The following is a 14,445-nucleotide window of genomic DNA, read 5'->3' as shown; positions in this document are numbered from 1 at the left end:
GCTCTTCAACAACCAGCTTAAGATGACCTCTTCATTTTCTCCTTCCATGTCATCTGTTTAGATTTTTAAGTTTTTAGAGCACTGACTATCTTAGATGAAAAATTCTGTTCACTTGAAAAACGTATCAATGGTTCCAAATAAGGCCTGCAGGGTTTAGTAACTTTTATACTCTTAGATATGTGTCTTCATTCCAGTTTAACTAAACCTTCAAACAGTAGTCTGAACGGTAGCTATTCCAAATACAGGCAATTGAGATTCACAAGGGAGTTATTGAAGTTGGCATTTAAAAGTCAGAGCCACTATATAACAATTGTTTGAAATTCTGGGCTGTTAACATTTCTTAATTCCTATGGAAATCCAGAGAAGTAGCATCCTCTGCAGGTACTTAAGGTACACAGGTGGCTGTGGCTGCAGACACAGCAGGTCCTACTGGAATTTCACAGTACTGCTGGGTGTGAAGTGCAGCAGCGCCTGATCTCACCAGCCACTCTACCCATGAGATGAAACACTGGAGGGATGCACGCCTTGACAGCATCTGTTAAAATTACTTATTTAGAAAGGTGCTAGAACTTGCCTTGGTCTAAGTTGCCCATATACCTGACAAAGTGCAAACTGACATCACCAGCTACATGAATCATTTTAGGCTTCACTGCAGTAAACTCCGCTTTACAGTTAAACAAGTAAAAGCTGCATCATTTTTCTGTTTTTCAGAATACAAGAGACTTGATAGCACCTCTCTGACGTGGCTGTTAAGTACGTCAGTCCCGAGCTGGGGGAAACACTGAGCTGAGCTGCTGTGGCCTGAAAGAACACCGGGATACCAAGGCTCTGGTAGGAGCTTCATGGTCAGGACTTCCATCAGTGTGATGCCCATTAGCTTGGTAGCTGTCAGAGATTAGGCCAAGTGTGATGCAGTGTGGTGAGATCAAGATGCCAGTGGTGTATAGTGCTGGAGCTGCAATTCGTGAGTTTTAAGTCATTCTGTGCAGTTTTGTGTGGTTTGCCTGGGGGTACGCTTTGAATCAAAGGGTTGCTTAAGCATCAGAAAACAAAAAACTGGCAGAGAAAGGGAGTGTAAAAGGTCAAACCTCAGGTTCAAAAGGACCTGCAGTTCTGCTCAGACCCACCAGAGCTGTGATCTCTTGCCCTTATGGTACCTAAAGAAGCTTTAGGAGGAGATGGGGGATGGTGTTGGGAGTTTGTGACAGTACAAAGCTGCCATGCCAGGAATACTCAGAGGTACTGTCAGCATCACCCCTTGGGGAAGGAGAGGAAGTGAAACCCATTAGAGGAACAAAGAGGGAGAGAGACTGACTGAGCAGTATGCATGGAAATATCTTTGAACTTATTTATGTATATATTGTTGGAACAGAGCTGTTAGATCTTGGAAAAAAAACAATTTTAGGCTTGGTTTTGAGTCACTCTGGAGTTTTTGGAGTCATTTAGGCCTGATGGCATCAATATCCTTTGTTACAGTAGGATAAAGTTGATGCAGGCTGACAAATTGTGGAATTCAGTCACACAGGGTGATGAGCACATTTATGGTGCAAGGACCCCAGAGAGTGCAGTGCGGATCCTTACCTACCACTGTCAAGTGGCACTGTCTTGCTGCCAGCAAACCTGGTGATTGAAAACAGCCTCTTTGGTGTTTGTAACACAAATGCACACTTAGGTTTATGCTAGAATGAAATAATAATGTACACAGTCCTTCTTGGAGCAATCATGTCTCTATCTGGAGTTCACCTGGCTTGCAGAAAACATGGACAGCCTGAGCCCTGCAGAGTGAGAGAGTACAATGCAGGTGAACACTCCACAGTAGGTCCTCCTCTTCCTGTGCAAGTGGTGTGAGTACATTCTTGAATTATTCTACACTTAGCTCTAAAAATTCACTTAACCCCCATAACTGACCTGTATTTCCCAAGACTTCCCATCCAGGACTGCTGCTTGCTAGAAAACACACAGCCCTTCAATCATACAGGGATGTGGTTTTGAGTTGCTGAGTCATCCATTTTAATTTCACACCAATTCAACAACTGATTGAATACAGCATGTTTATTCCCTTCCAGATAAATCTCAAAAATGAAGCCAGTATCCTGCCCATATCACAAACATTTCAGTATTTCTCAATTAGCAGTTCCCACTGGTGCCTTTGCTAATGATGAGTGAACCACAGAATGACACCTGCAGCTCGTTAGATGAGATCAGTTCAGTTAGATCTGCCCGTCATGGTGTCAGACACCTACAGCCCTTCCCTTGCAGACCTGAGCATGTGTTCATTCAAAGGGCAGACAGGAGGGATTCACTGCTTCCATCTTCTTTGCCAAACCCTGGAGCAGCATATATATGTGTTTCCAAGGGGGAACTGTAAACTGTCACTAGGTTTATCGCCAAACATGTTCCATCTTCTTCTTCATTGTTCCTAAATCCCCTCAAGTAGCTCTTGCACATGAAAACTGTACATATCCCAGGTGTGTTTCCCTCAAGAAATCTCTGTGTTATGCAATAATAATTTTTCTCCTGTGTCCCCTTTTATCTCTGTTTTACAAAAAGGTTCTTGAAGGCATTGTTGTAATTTTTGTTAAATGCTGTATAAATGAGAGGATTAAAGAAAGAATTGGAGTAGCCAAGCCAAAGAAAGATGCTTTTCCAGACGGGTGGGATGTTGCAGGAACAGAGGGGACTTACTAATTCTGTGATGAAGAAAGGGATCCAGCACAGTACGAAAACTCCAATTAAGATGCCAACCATCAGAGCTGCCTTTTTCTCTTTCTGTTCTCTCCATGTTTCTCCATCTGTCTGGAAGGTGATAGCTGCATGACGAGCTGTAAACACCATCTGTGGTTCACGCGAAGCTTCCTTCACCTCAAAACAAAAGCAAACATGGATTCTTACCAAGATAATTTGTTCGAGCGAAGTATTACTTTTAAATGACAGCACGACATCTGTGCACCTACCACAAAAGGCCCCAACTCTGTTCCTTCCATGCTACAAGAATGAAAATACCCCAGAGTGCCAAAATTACCAGACTTCTCATTATGTTGGAAAAGCTGCTGACTGTGACTGACAAACAGAGCTAAATAGAGTAAATGATGCCATGTATTTTGTAGGCATTCTTTTTCAGTTTGTTTTATTAGGTGCCTTGATACCTAGTGGGAAATGGAGTTGGTAAGGAAGGATAACAAGGGCACGTGCCTTCTGCCCATTCCTAAACCAGGCTCTCATATACTGCTATGTGACCTTCACAGTTTCTCCAGCCTGAATCATAAATTAACTTCACTCCATTGCAGGCCCTTTGGGTCATTTCCCTAAGGTATTAGGGAGAGATCTGCAACAAATGCCTTGCTCTTTGACAAGATAAAGCTATATTCTTCAGCCTAACTGCCTGGACACAGAGCTCAAAATCTCATCCCTGGTGGGTGCGGGAGCTTGGCACTACCACTTGTTCTGCAGAAGGGGAAGAACATGCCCCAAAAAACTCAGCTATATATTCAGGAAAAAACTTCCATCAGAACCTTTTAAAATGAAAGAACGGGATTTCAATTAAAGGAAAGTTTTAAGAAATGTGCCTGATCTATGGAAAATGCCAATATTTCATTATCCCCCCCCCCCAAATAATAAATGTCTGAAATAAAATTGATACTTTGGAAGTATTTCAGTGGAAAGCAAACCCATCAAGAGGAGTCCCTTATGAAAGGCAGAACACATGTACCTTCTGCTCTTCCTTGACGGAAGCTACCTCATCACAGGCACCTCTCCCTCCTGGAGAGGGACAGAGCAGCGTATCGCACTAGCTGCAGACTGGCCACAGTGCCAACATCCCATATGACAGTGGGAGCATAAGGGTGCATCTGGAATGTGCACCAGGCACTGTGCTATCATTTTGAATTAGCTTATAAAATACTCTGGTAGTAATCAAAGAAAAGCTTTGCTGGAGAAGCAGTGTTTTCTGGTCCTCATTTTCTCTCTTCTGTCAGCTGCCCTTTATTTCACTCAGATCTACTTGGTATTCTCACAAAAAGTACTCCGTTGCCAGAAAAACTCCATTTCAATCAGCCTTCAGTTCAAACTCTGGCTTCAACAGATGTTACACAAGAGAGAGGGAAAACATCAACTCTTGCCTCCTCTCTCAGGGCAAGGTGTTCATCTGCACAGTGGGTACAGCCCAGAGCTCTGGGAGGCAGCGGAACTGTGGCAAACAGCTTCTGGGCACAAGTTATTGGTGTGCTTAGAATCTATCCAGTAAAATATTATACTCCCTTGTGATTTTAATCTGCAGATTAAGGTATCTGTGAGTTTAAGGTTCTTCTAGGCACTACAGTTATGAAGACAGCACAATAAAATAAATAGTTTAAGGATGCAACCTGAGGCTCTACAGTTTGCCTAAGTGCTAATCCACAGGCACTGCAAGACATTGACACCACTCCAAAGATGGCTTGTTGTTAAATTAGCTACATATTCCACAGGCGTCTGCCACCTTTGTGCAAGCTTTATAATAGATGGAGAGCCTCTGTTTAATATGAGCAGAGTAACTCAGAGACGGAAACACTGGCAATGACTACACAATCACTCTTCAAGATGGATATCCCTGGCTTCAGCCTCAGACATGAGACACGGCTGCAGAATGGAAGAGTAGCAAATCATGGGCACAGGCAAATAATGGAGGAAAATGAAAATCACATCTGTCCTGACAATTAAAATGGGACACCCCTCATGTAGCAAGGATCATACCATTTGTCTGCAGAAGGACTTGCTCTGCACATTCTTAATCACACTCTGCAAAAAGGGATGAATGTATGGCACGAGGACAAATTTGTGACAAGCAACCCTGAAAGATTACATCTTGGCCCTAAGGAATAGCTACATAAATATGCCTCTTGGGAAGAGCCACACAAAGGACCTTGTCACTAACACTGGGCGTAGTTTGCTGCGACATTCAACATTCAACTCTTACTTGAAAGATAGAGCTTGCAATGTGCCATCATCAAATCAGACCCTTTTCAGGACTTTAGGTTTCAGAAGGCTTGTGACAACTGCAGAATTTACTAGTAGGGAATCTTACCACTTATTTTCATATTGTGAGAAAAAGTTATTTATTTTGACAGAAGGTACCACAGTCCTCTGGTGTTTTCCCTAATGAAGCACACATTTACAGCCTGGTCAAGCCCCTACTGAAATTAGAGGAATTTCCACAAACTCCACTGGTTGTTAGATCAGGCCTCTGAATAATAAACAGCAAGTAAAAACATATCATAGTACCTTTGTAAATTACAGGACAGCAGTTGTCTTCCTATCTACATAATTGCTACTTTCTCTGTTGTTACATATGTTGTTGTTGTTTCAATTAACTTTTTACTATTTCTGCCTAGGACTTCTGATTAATGTTCTAATAACAGTAATAATAAAAGTGCAAATAGCAGCCTGGTGCTTTAGGAAAAGTAATGAGATCTCCCATGGAACCTTTCATTAAGTAAACTGTGTTAATATCTCTGGCAGACTGAAGATATTTTGCTTCATTTTTCCCTAAGAAATCCTTTGAAAAGGATACACAAGGTGTTCTTGAAAACACAACTAGTATCCCTGCTCAAAAAGGTCTTTCAGCCTGTGCCTTCAACAGGACTTAGAGAAGGATTTAGAATCACAGAATCATAATTTCAGTTGGAAGAAACCCTCAGGATCATCGAGTCCAACCACAACCTAACTCTAGCACTAAACCATATCCCTAAGAACCTCATCTAAAAGCCTTTTAAACACCTCCAGGGATGGTGACTCCACCATTTCCCTGGGCAGCCTGTTCCAACACCTGACAACCCTTTCCTTTAAACCTTGGCAGCTGTGTGAAAGCCACATAAGCTACAAACAACCCTCACTCAGTTGGCTCTCCACCATCACAAGAGGGACCGGACTTTACAGAGGGTTTCTAGCAAGGCCCTGTACTCAGTGCCCCTCTGAATGCATCAGCTTTTCCACCCTGTGCTCCTTCCCTGCCTGCTCACCACATACACCTGCTACAAGGACTGCCAGCATCTCATCCCTGCTGTGGGGACTGATTGATCAAGAGACAAGTCCACTAGATTTTTAAAATTAAACATGGATTTAATCTGAAGTGCTGTTTATATCAGAAAATATGTATCAGCACCAACTACAAAGCTGGGGAAGTCCAACCTTTCATTATAATTTCAAATTATTTTCATTGCTCTCTTTATGATTTGCTGCAGACCTGACTCATCTTCCTGGCCTGGTTGGTGCAAGATTATCCTTGCTACAGCTATCAGCCCCCAAGACAACGTTGTCAAGGCTGTTTGTTATGAGCCAACCCACACGAAGTACATGGAAAGTAAACTGTAGGCAAATGCTGTTGCGGTACATGGTGCTGGCAGGGGAACCATGCTGCAGGATTCCCGCCTTACATGAGCATGGGGTAATCCACTGTAATTTGGCACTGTCTGAACAAAAGCACAGGCCAAAAAGATTATGTGGCTGCTTCCCAGCCCTGCCAGTTGTGATTTTCTTGAACTAAACACATCTGACTATACCAAATCTGCAGTTTTCAGTGCCAATCCTGGAGGCTGTACATTACTCCAGTTTCTAACATAAATCACAATATGTGACCATTTTCCCTGGGCGACATGAAACAAAGGACAAGGCCAATATAAAACCTTTCCCCCCATTTTGGGCCTACTGGTAAGTGCTAACAAGCAGGCTGTGCTGTACAGGGGTCACAGACTGTAAATTAAAGCAATCCATGAAGATGTCCCAGCTTATCCTGAGGACATCTTTCATATGTGAGCATATCTCTGCACAGTGTCACATGCTGTTCTTGCTCAGCGGCTGGCACCACACTCTGCCTTGGGCACAGACTTCCTTCCCTCTGCAAGTCAGAAGCAGCAGGGAAAAATGCTGGTATGAAAGGACTGCTCCTCTAAGGCCAGAATTAGGTTCTGAATTTGTGACATCAGCTATTTCCAGGACAACAGGCTCTGAGAAGTGCAGAGAAAGCCGCTTTCCAGTGAGAGTGTCGTAGAGTTAAATGAAGGAAAAGAGCTCTCAAGTACAAATTCTTCTACAGACACAAAGGAGTTTGGTTTAGTTTCAGATTCATTCTTCTGCTTCTTCAGCAGCAGTTACAGTTCAATGCCACTTCTGTTGTTTGTCTGTCCCCAGGAAATTATTAGTATTGAGCGGCTGTATGTTCCTAGAGCTGTACGTTCCCTATTTCTGTGTTCCTAATGGCGCTACAAAAAACATGCCACCAAGGAGCTTCTGATGAAATCCCTTCATTTGAAATGTTTCGTAGAGCTTTAATGATTGTTATTACTGGTCCTTCATGGCAGGTACTGTGTATGTGTTTGTACTATACCTCCAGGGTCTACAGTAACTTCTGATTTAAACAACAGTAAAGATAATAAACATCAATCAAATCTGGCTTACTACCACAAATTCAGAGTTTTGCCTGTTACAATGTGATCCAGCAAAGAAAAAGATCATTACTGCCTCAGCGCAGCTTTGGCACACTTCCTGTTCTTTGAACAAGAACACAAGAAACTGAAATGCACAACAAAGGATCAAAACACAGGAATGTCTACACTTTCTTGGATGCTCCACCAATATGACAAACAGTACATTTGATAGGGAAAAGAACACCTGCTTTCTCTCAAGTCTTTTCTTCTGCTGAAACATGAGTAGCTCTGCATTTCTCCCAGGAAACTGCTGCCACTGTGTTTTGCTTCCTGCCTCACCTTTCTCCTATCTGGTATTTTCTGCCACTCTTGCAGAGAGTTGCACTTTGTTTCCAGACCCATCTCTTCTGCTTGTACAGTCAGAGGTAGAAATAAGAAATAGAAGGCCCGTGACTTCTTCAGAGAAGGAGAATCTGTTTTCTCTCCCGTATTGTCGTGACTGGTTACGTGGGTTGGAGAGGCTGAATGGTCCAAGGTGCAGAACAGCACTGCACTGTTGGACCTCTGGGGCTTGATACTAAGTAATGGCAAGGACTCTCACAAAACTGATAAAGCTTGGGTCAGGCCTAATCACTCATATATTATACAAGGTACTTTGAGACAGGAGAAAGACAAAAACAAAACAACAAAAACCAACCCTCAAGAGAACTTGATTTTTAACTCCTCACATGGAAATTTAATCCTGACCCTGTAACTGCTACATGCAAGTAAACCTGACATTCAGATTCTGCCATCCTTGTTCTTGCTGGGCAAAACCTAGGCTACATGTGACTTCATTGATTTAAAAGTATCTGCTGGTTTTCAAGCAGTCTAATTTATTTCAATTGGGCTATTTACAGAGAGAATTATTACCTACAGTCAACAAAGTGTGACAATATAGCTGTCAGTGATACTACGTCACTAGGATTTTTACATGAAGTTCACTTACATCAGTATTGACTGTAGAATTCACTTTTTAAGGAGTTTCATTATTAGCAAACAGATAATTAGAAAAGCACTAGCCTTATTTAAGAGTTCCAATTCTGCAATTTTTTTGTTTCAAGGGAAAGTAAGAAACAAGCTCTCATTAAAACTAGAAAGACCTCAGATGTTACATGTCCATCTCCCTCACCTGAAGTTTTTTCAGACTTTAAAAAGTAAAAACACAAAAAAACACAAGTAAAATTTTAACCAAAAGTTACTCAAAACAGTTATTTTGTAACCACTCTACTCTGTACTTCTATAAGAGTATAGAAACATAACAAACGTATGCCAGCTCTCAGCTCAAAAGACAACTGCACTCTATATATATAAATATATATATATAAGCACAGGGGCAACCTGCAAAGCACTTTGGCACCTGTCTCTGTTGGCTGAAAATCACTGCACAAAAACATCAAGGTATCAGCATAATTGTTCCACTTGGTGCATGAGTTTCTTCAAGGCATTTCTACTGGCATATGAGTACTATGACCTCATATATTTTCCTGCATAAATTAACTTGCTAGTATTAACCAGCTACACTGCTGGGTAGACCTCAGGCCACAAACCACAGCCCTGGCAAACAGTTCCAACTCAGCACTACCTGACAGCTGATTCCGGGGCACAACACAGACCTGTCTCCCAGCAGGGATCGCTGCTGCTTCTGCTTGCCTCTAGCCTGGGAAGCACTGCCAGCTTTTGGCATCAGCTGCAGAAAGCTGCTCTAACGTTACCGCGATCATCTGGGGTGAGAACTGACATAGATATAGAGGGCACTTCACACCCAGAGTGAGAGTGACAAAAGAAAAGCGTTGCAGGGTGAACATTCTCAGAGAGGGGGGGATGAAAGACAGACATTAGGTGAGAAAGAAACAGAAAATTAGAGTGAATTGATGAGCAAAACCAGAGAGGTTGAACAGAATTTGCCCCATCAGAGCGGACAGGGCTGACACTAGTTACACACCTAATTACCCCTGGGTGTGAAGAGCAAAGCTGGATCACCTCCCTAGGTTTGCCACTTACCCTGGCAACATTATCTTTGTGTTGGCTTCTTAAAAAACAAATCAGTTTTGGCAAAGGAACAGCAGTGATGTACCTGATGATTCTTTTCCAGAATTCACTGGGGAACTGCCGCTGCTTCTTTGAACATGATGGATCCTGCTCCTATAAGCTTAAATGGGATCAGGATAAAAGTGAATAAGTCTCAGACTCTTAACTTGCAAAAACATACCGTGAATGACAGCTCCCTTGATCCACAGGTTCATTTCACATATACATGTGCAACTGGGCATCAGCTCTCTCTTTAGATGCCAAGTAAAGGTTTGCATGTGAATCACAAAACTGTTATAAGTGAGAAAATAAAGGTGCTGGGACAATGGGGAGGGTTACCACAACTTACCAACTGCAGATGCAAAAATCACTGTTATAAAAAGAGAAGTTAATATGTCAATCACAACCAGTATAAGGAAGATGAAGAACTACTGGCTTGAGCATGTGCTGGTACTGCAATAGTTTTATACTGGCAATCCCTCCAAAATGAGTATTCAGCTCACAGTGGCAGGAGCTCTTGTCAGTACAGCCTAAACCAGTTCCTAGACACTGCATCAACAAAAAGCACCTACCTGCCAGCCCAGCTGTGCCCACGCAGGAGCTTTTGCAGACAGAACTATGACAATTAGGAGCCAGGCTTTTTCTTGTTAAAACTGACATACCAACAATGTGTCTCTGAACAGGCTAAAATTTAAGCAACAATGCCTCAGCTCATTTAGCTTCCCAGAATTTTAGATTCCAACCAGTCTGTATGAGTATGTGTGTATGTAAAAGGTAAGGCATGCAAAACCACTGTAAATATTCAGTTAGCTTTTGTGCTTGGAAAGATTATGCATTAGCTACAAGCAATGCATCCATCATACTTATAACAACTTGGAAATAAATTTGGTGCAAACAAGGGGATGAAGGCCACAGGGGAAAAAAAAATGCCACTAGTGGAGACATTCTCCTTTTCTAACACATTTTCTGCTTTTGCAGAGAAGACAGCTTCATAGATCAGTTTATATTATAAACATCTTCAAGACTTCAGGACGCAAATCTGCAAGTCTGACCGCCTATAATTGCCAGTGCTGTTATCTCTTGCTAGAATCAGGGGACACAATCTACAGACTTTTATTGAAGACCATAATAACGTGTTTCCTACCATGACTCCAAACGAAAGTTAGAGGGATTTAGCAGAGGAGTGACGCTCTGAAGGTTCAGCCCAAGTTGAACAGAAAATGCTCCATGTCTCTTTATGTATTTCTAACTATTTGTCACAACTTAACTTTTGTCACTGAGAAGGGACTGGACTTACCAAGTACAACATGCAATTACAAAACCACACTGTTAAAGAATCATTTTCACAGACAGGTGTGAGAGTAAGAGTATGTGACAGAAAGCAGAGTTTACAGAGAATACTACCGAGCACCTTGGTGACATGGCAGGGGTAACAGCATCATCACGCAGAGACCCTAACTTAACAGGACAGAAGGGGCCGACTCCAACCCTTCTGCAGGGTGACAGCCTTCCCTTTAACAAGTTGTGTCCCCAAAATGAATGAGGTGTCCCCCATGAACAGGGCTTTGCGGGATTACAGGCAATGTTCGGGGTAAGAAGAAGGAGGAGATGGTTTTTAAGACAGATAGTAATTTAAAAACAGAAACCATTACTCATTGCTTCAGTACTATGCAGCGAGCAGTACATTCCATATACTGAAGGTAAAATAGCCCAAGCACATAAATAAAGTGTATAATCTGCTTATTAAAATCTCTTCAGACAGCGACAGACCCCACACAAAGTCCGTGCTGGCAGATAAAAGTGCGCACGTTTACTCTGTACACAACATGGGGATCTGCTTATGTCTTCATTTTACCCCAACACCACCGTCAAAAGATATATGGGGAAAAAAAAGAACAACAAGGAATGGTAAATTCAAACTAAAGAGATGATTTCTAAATGGATCTTGAGACTGGCAGTGAATGCACCTGCCACTACCTCTTATATCACATTTTTTGAAAGAAAAAGGAATAAACCTCTTCTCCAAGAGTGGCACTTCTGGACTGGCTAACTATGGCTCATGTCTAGTCTGTAGCAGAGCTAAATTCACACAAGAGCCCCAGGGCACAATCTCAGTTCTCTCACTGTGCTGAAACCACCCATGCAGGGGTGACAGACAAGACGCAAGAGCACAGGTGCCTGGAGGGGACAGTGGGGACCCTTCCCCGCACCCCACCCTTACCTGGGCAGCCTCGGGCAGGGGCACCACGGCGTTCCTCCTGCCGCCTCCCACGCGGAACTTGGCCGCTTTGTAGATCTTCCAGTAGACGAAGAGCACCACGCAGAGGGGCAGGTAGAAAGCCCCGCCGGTGGAGACGATGGCGTAGGAGGGTTCCTGGCTGACCTGGCAGCGCTCCTGCTCGGGGCTGTAGGTCTCCCCCCAGCCGAAAAGGGGGGCGAGGGAGATGGCAGCGGAGAGCACCCAGGTGAGCACAATCATGACGTTGGAGATGCGGCGGCGGGTGAGCAGCGTGTAGTCCAGGTGGCGGGTGATGGACCAGTAGCGGTCCAGGGCGATGGCCGTCACGTTCCAGATGCTGGCCGTGCAGCACAGCACGTCGAAGCAGACCCACACGAGGCACAGCTCCCGGCCCAGCCGCCACCGCCGCCCAGCCGACAGCTCCTTCACCAAGCTCAGCGGCATCACCAGGGCGGCCACCAGCACGTCCGACACCGCCATGGAGGCCACGAGGTTGTGGGGCACCCGGTGGAAAGCCTTCACTCGCAGGATGGTTGCCAGCACCAGCAGGTTCCAGAGGAAGGTGGCCACAGTCAGGAGCACCAGCAGGGTGAGGATGAGGATGGTGAAGATGGAGAAGGGCTCCCAGCCCCTCCACGTGCTGCCGCCCACCAGCGCAGAGGCAGCCGAAGAGGCGTTGGTGCCCACGTTGGCTGAGGAGGTGTTTGCACCCATGTTGGCCTGACACTGGCCCCGTGGGGTGCAGGGACTCAGTGTCTCCGCCATGCCTGGCACAGGGGCGCAGCCCCTCGCTGCACACGGGCGCTCTCCCCCTTCCCCGTCCCCAGCCCCGCTGCCGGCGGGTGGGAGCCCGCACCGGGCCGGCCCTCAGCGGCCGCCCGCCATGTGCCGCCGCCTCAGCGCAGCCCGCGCCCGCCGCTCCTCACGCCCATAGCGAGCGGCTGCGGCGCCGCCGAACAGGCGAACAGGCTCGGCGGGACCACGGCGAGGGCGGCACCGCCGCTCCTGCCCCGCCCCAGCGGCCGCCTCGGGGGCGGTAGTGGAGCACCTGCGGTGCGGGGAGCGGCGCCGCCTGCGCTGGGTTCTCCCCACGGCCTCCGTGGGGCGGCCGGACAGCCGCGGCTCCTCACGGCCCCGCCCGCCATGTTCCTCTGAGCGCTGCCCGCGGGGCGCCCAGCACCCCCCGCAAGGTGACTGACGGTGTTAGTGCTGAACACGAGCTATTTCCAGTCTATAGCATTTAAACTGCTTTTTTATTTTCCTGTTTTTTTAAAAAAGAAAGCATCTCTGAAATTCTCTTAAATTTTCAAGTGGCCGGGAACATCACCTTTACGTCAGTTTCGGGGCAGTTTCATGGTTTCTTTACTAAGGCCTCTGAAAACACGGCCGCCCCCCTGTGCTTTCCAGTCACTATCCTCAAAATCAGGGTGTTTAAAAAATAATTTTAAACCTTTTACACAACGTCTTTTAAAGCCTGTAGTGGATGTTAACAGGGTGATAGAAGGAGACATGGTGATGAGCATTGTCACCTCCTGACTAGAAAATGGTGACAAGTACTGTGACAGGATCATACAGTAACCTGGGTATTCTATTTAAGGTGTGCTTAGTGGATTGTAACTAAGGTCTTTGGGAAGTACCCTTTATCCCAGCCTGATTTTATTCCTGGGATCCTTTTACAACCTGTAATAAGCATTTCCACCCACTTGGACCATTGCCAGAACAATTTCAATTGGAGTTACTGGACAAAACACAGACTCTTTTCCCTTACCAGGTCATACGGTGCTGTCAGGAGCTCTCCATAGGTGTTGGAAGTTGATCAAAATGTTGATGATGAACATAAAATCAAAGGTCAGTGACGTCTGTTTCCTTGAAAATAGCACATTTACAATCACAGGCTGTGACAAAGCAGAGTTGGGGGACAGGAGGTTGGTGGTTCATTTTTGAGGTAGAGGAGGAATATTTTGGGGGTCAGAATAGTCCCGTCTAAATGCATGCTGCTCAAATCAGTGTTCTTCACTTGCATTCACATTCATTGAAGAAACGGCCTCATCTGACAAAACACAAACCTCTCACAGCACCACTGTGTTACCCAGAGCAGGCAGGGTCCAACTGGCTTTACTCAGAGGGCCCAACTTCAAAAGCTGGCGCAACGATGAAATATTACAGAAGACAGAGACAGAATAATCAGGCTATTTTGTTTGGTTAACTTTTGGATGCTGCTTCACTCACCACATGAACAACAAAGCAAAAAATTATTTCCCAGGCTTTTTAGTTTTATGTTAGTTTTCCTTTCCTAACAAGCGCTCTAGTGTTAGCTAGCAGCAAAGAGTAAATTATCCGCATTACTTATCAGCTTTTATGATTAGAAGAGAAGGACTTCTGAGTGCTGAATGTCTTGCATTTTGCCACCTGAGCTTCCAATGGGCAGAATCTGACGGAGCTTGTCAAGAAAAGCCTTTTTGCAACACTGCTGCAAGTTAAGCCTAAAGCAGCATCTGAAACAATAGGACGCTAGTAAAAATTTGTTGGAGATGGCAGACAGCATGTGACTGCTTCACAAGCAGCTTTGCATGCTTTGTCTTTATCTTGCTCCTTTCTAATTTGTGTCTCCTCTCGTTAGTTAATGCCACTTTTAAAATGGCAGCAAAAGAATTACTGAACAACACTTCATTCCTTTAAAAGGCACCCAAACCCAGTTTAAAAAAGCCCTTTAACTTCTAAATGTTTCAACATTTGTCA

General features: G+C 44.7%; 1 protein-coding gene across 2 annotated transcripts; it reads right to left on the bottom strand.

Moving 5' to 3' along the window:
* Positions 1–2,034: 2,034 nt before the first annotated feature.
* LOC102098531 (5-hydroxytryptamine receptor 5A) lies at positions 2,035–12,752 on the bottom strand. Of its 2 annotated transcripts, XM_021291216.2 has the most exons (3): positions 11,689–12,752; positions 2,686–2,862; positions 2,035–2,585 (listed from the first exon to the last, which is right to left on the bottom strand). In XM_021291216.2, exons 1-3 carry the CDS (start codon positions 12,469–12,471, stop codon positions 2,541–2,543), a joined length of 1,005 nt encoding a protein of 334 aa, XP_021146891.2. In that variant the 5' UTR covers positions 12,472–12,752; the 3' UTR covers positions 2,035–2,540. The 2 variants fall into 2 exon arrangements, with proteins under 2 accessions (XP_021146891.2, XP_005505191.2); XM_005505134.3 differs by having other exon boundaries at positions 2,035–2,862.
* Between the last annotated feature and the right edge of the window lie 1,693 nt (positions 12,753–14,445).

The sequence above is a fragment of the Columba livia genome, chromosome 7, assembly GCF_036013475.1.
Source record: "Columba livia isolate bColLiv1 breed racing homer chromosome 7, bColLiv1.pat.W.v2, whole genome shotgun sequence".
In the NCBI taxonomy this organism is placed as follows: domain Eukaryota; kingdom Metazoa; phylum Chordata; class Aves; order Columbiformes; family Columbidae; genus Columba; species Columba livia.
The sequence above is the reverse complement of the archived record's forward strand: the minus strand, read 5'-3'. Positions and strand labels throughout refer to the sequence as shown.

What these genes read in the sequence shown, in the direction of transcription:
- LOC102098531 (XM_005505134.3), bottom strand. Translation starts at nt 12,471, where the DNA reads ATGGCGGAGACACTGAGTCCCTGCACCCCACGGGGCCAGTGTCAGGCC. An exon ending in CCCTGCCCGAGGCTGCCCAG is followed by an intron (nt 2,863 to 11,688) that starts GTAAGGGTGGGG and finishes TTTTGTTTTGAG; the next exon opens with GTGAAGGAAGCTTCGCGTGA.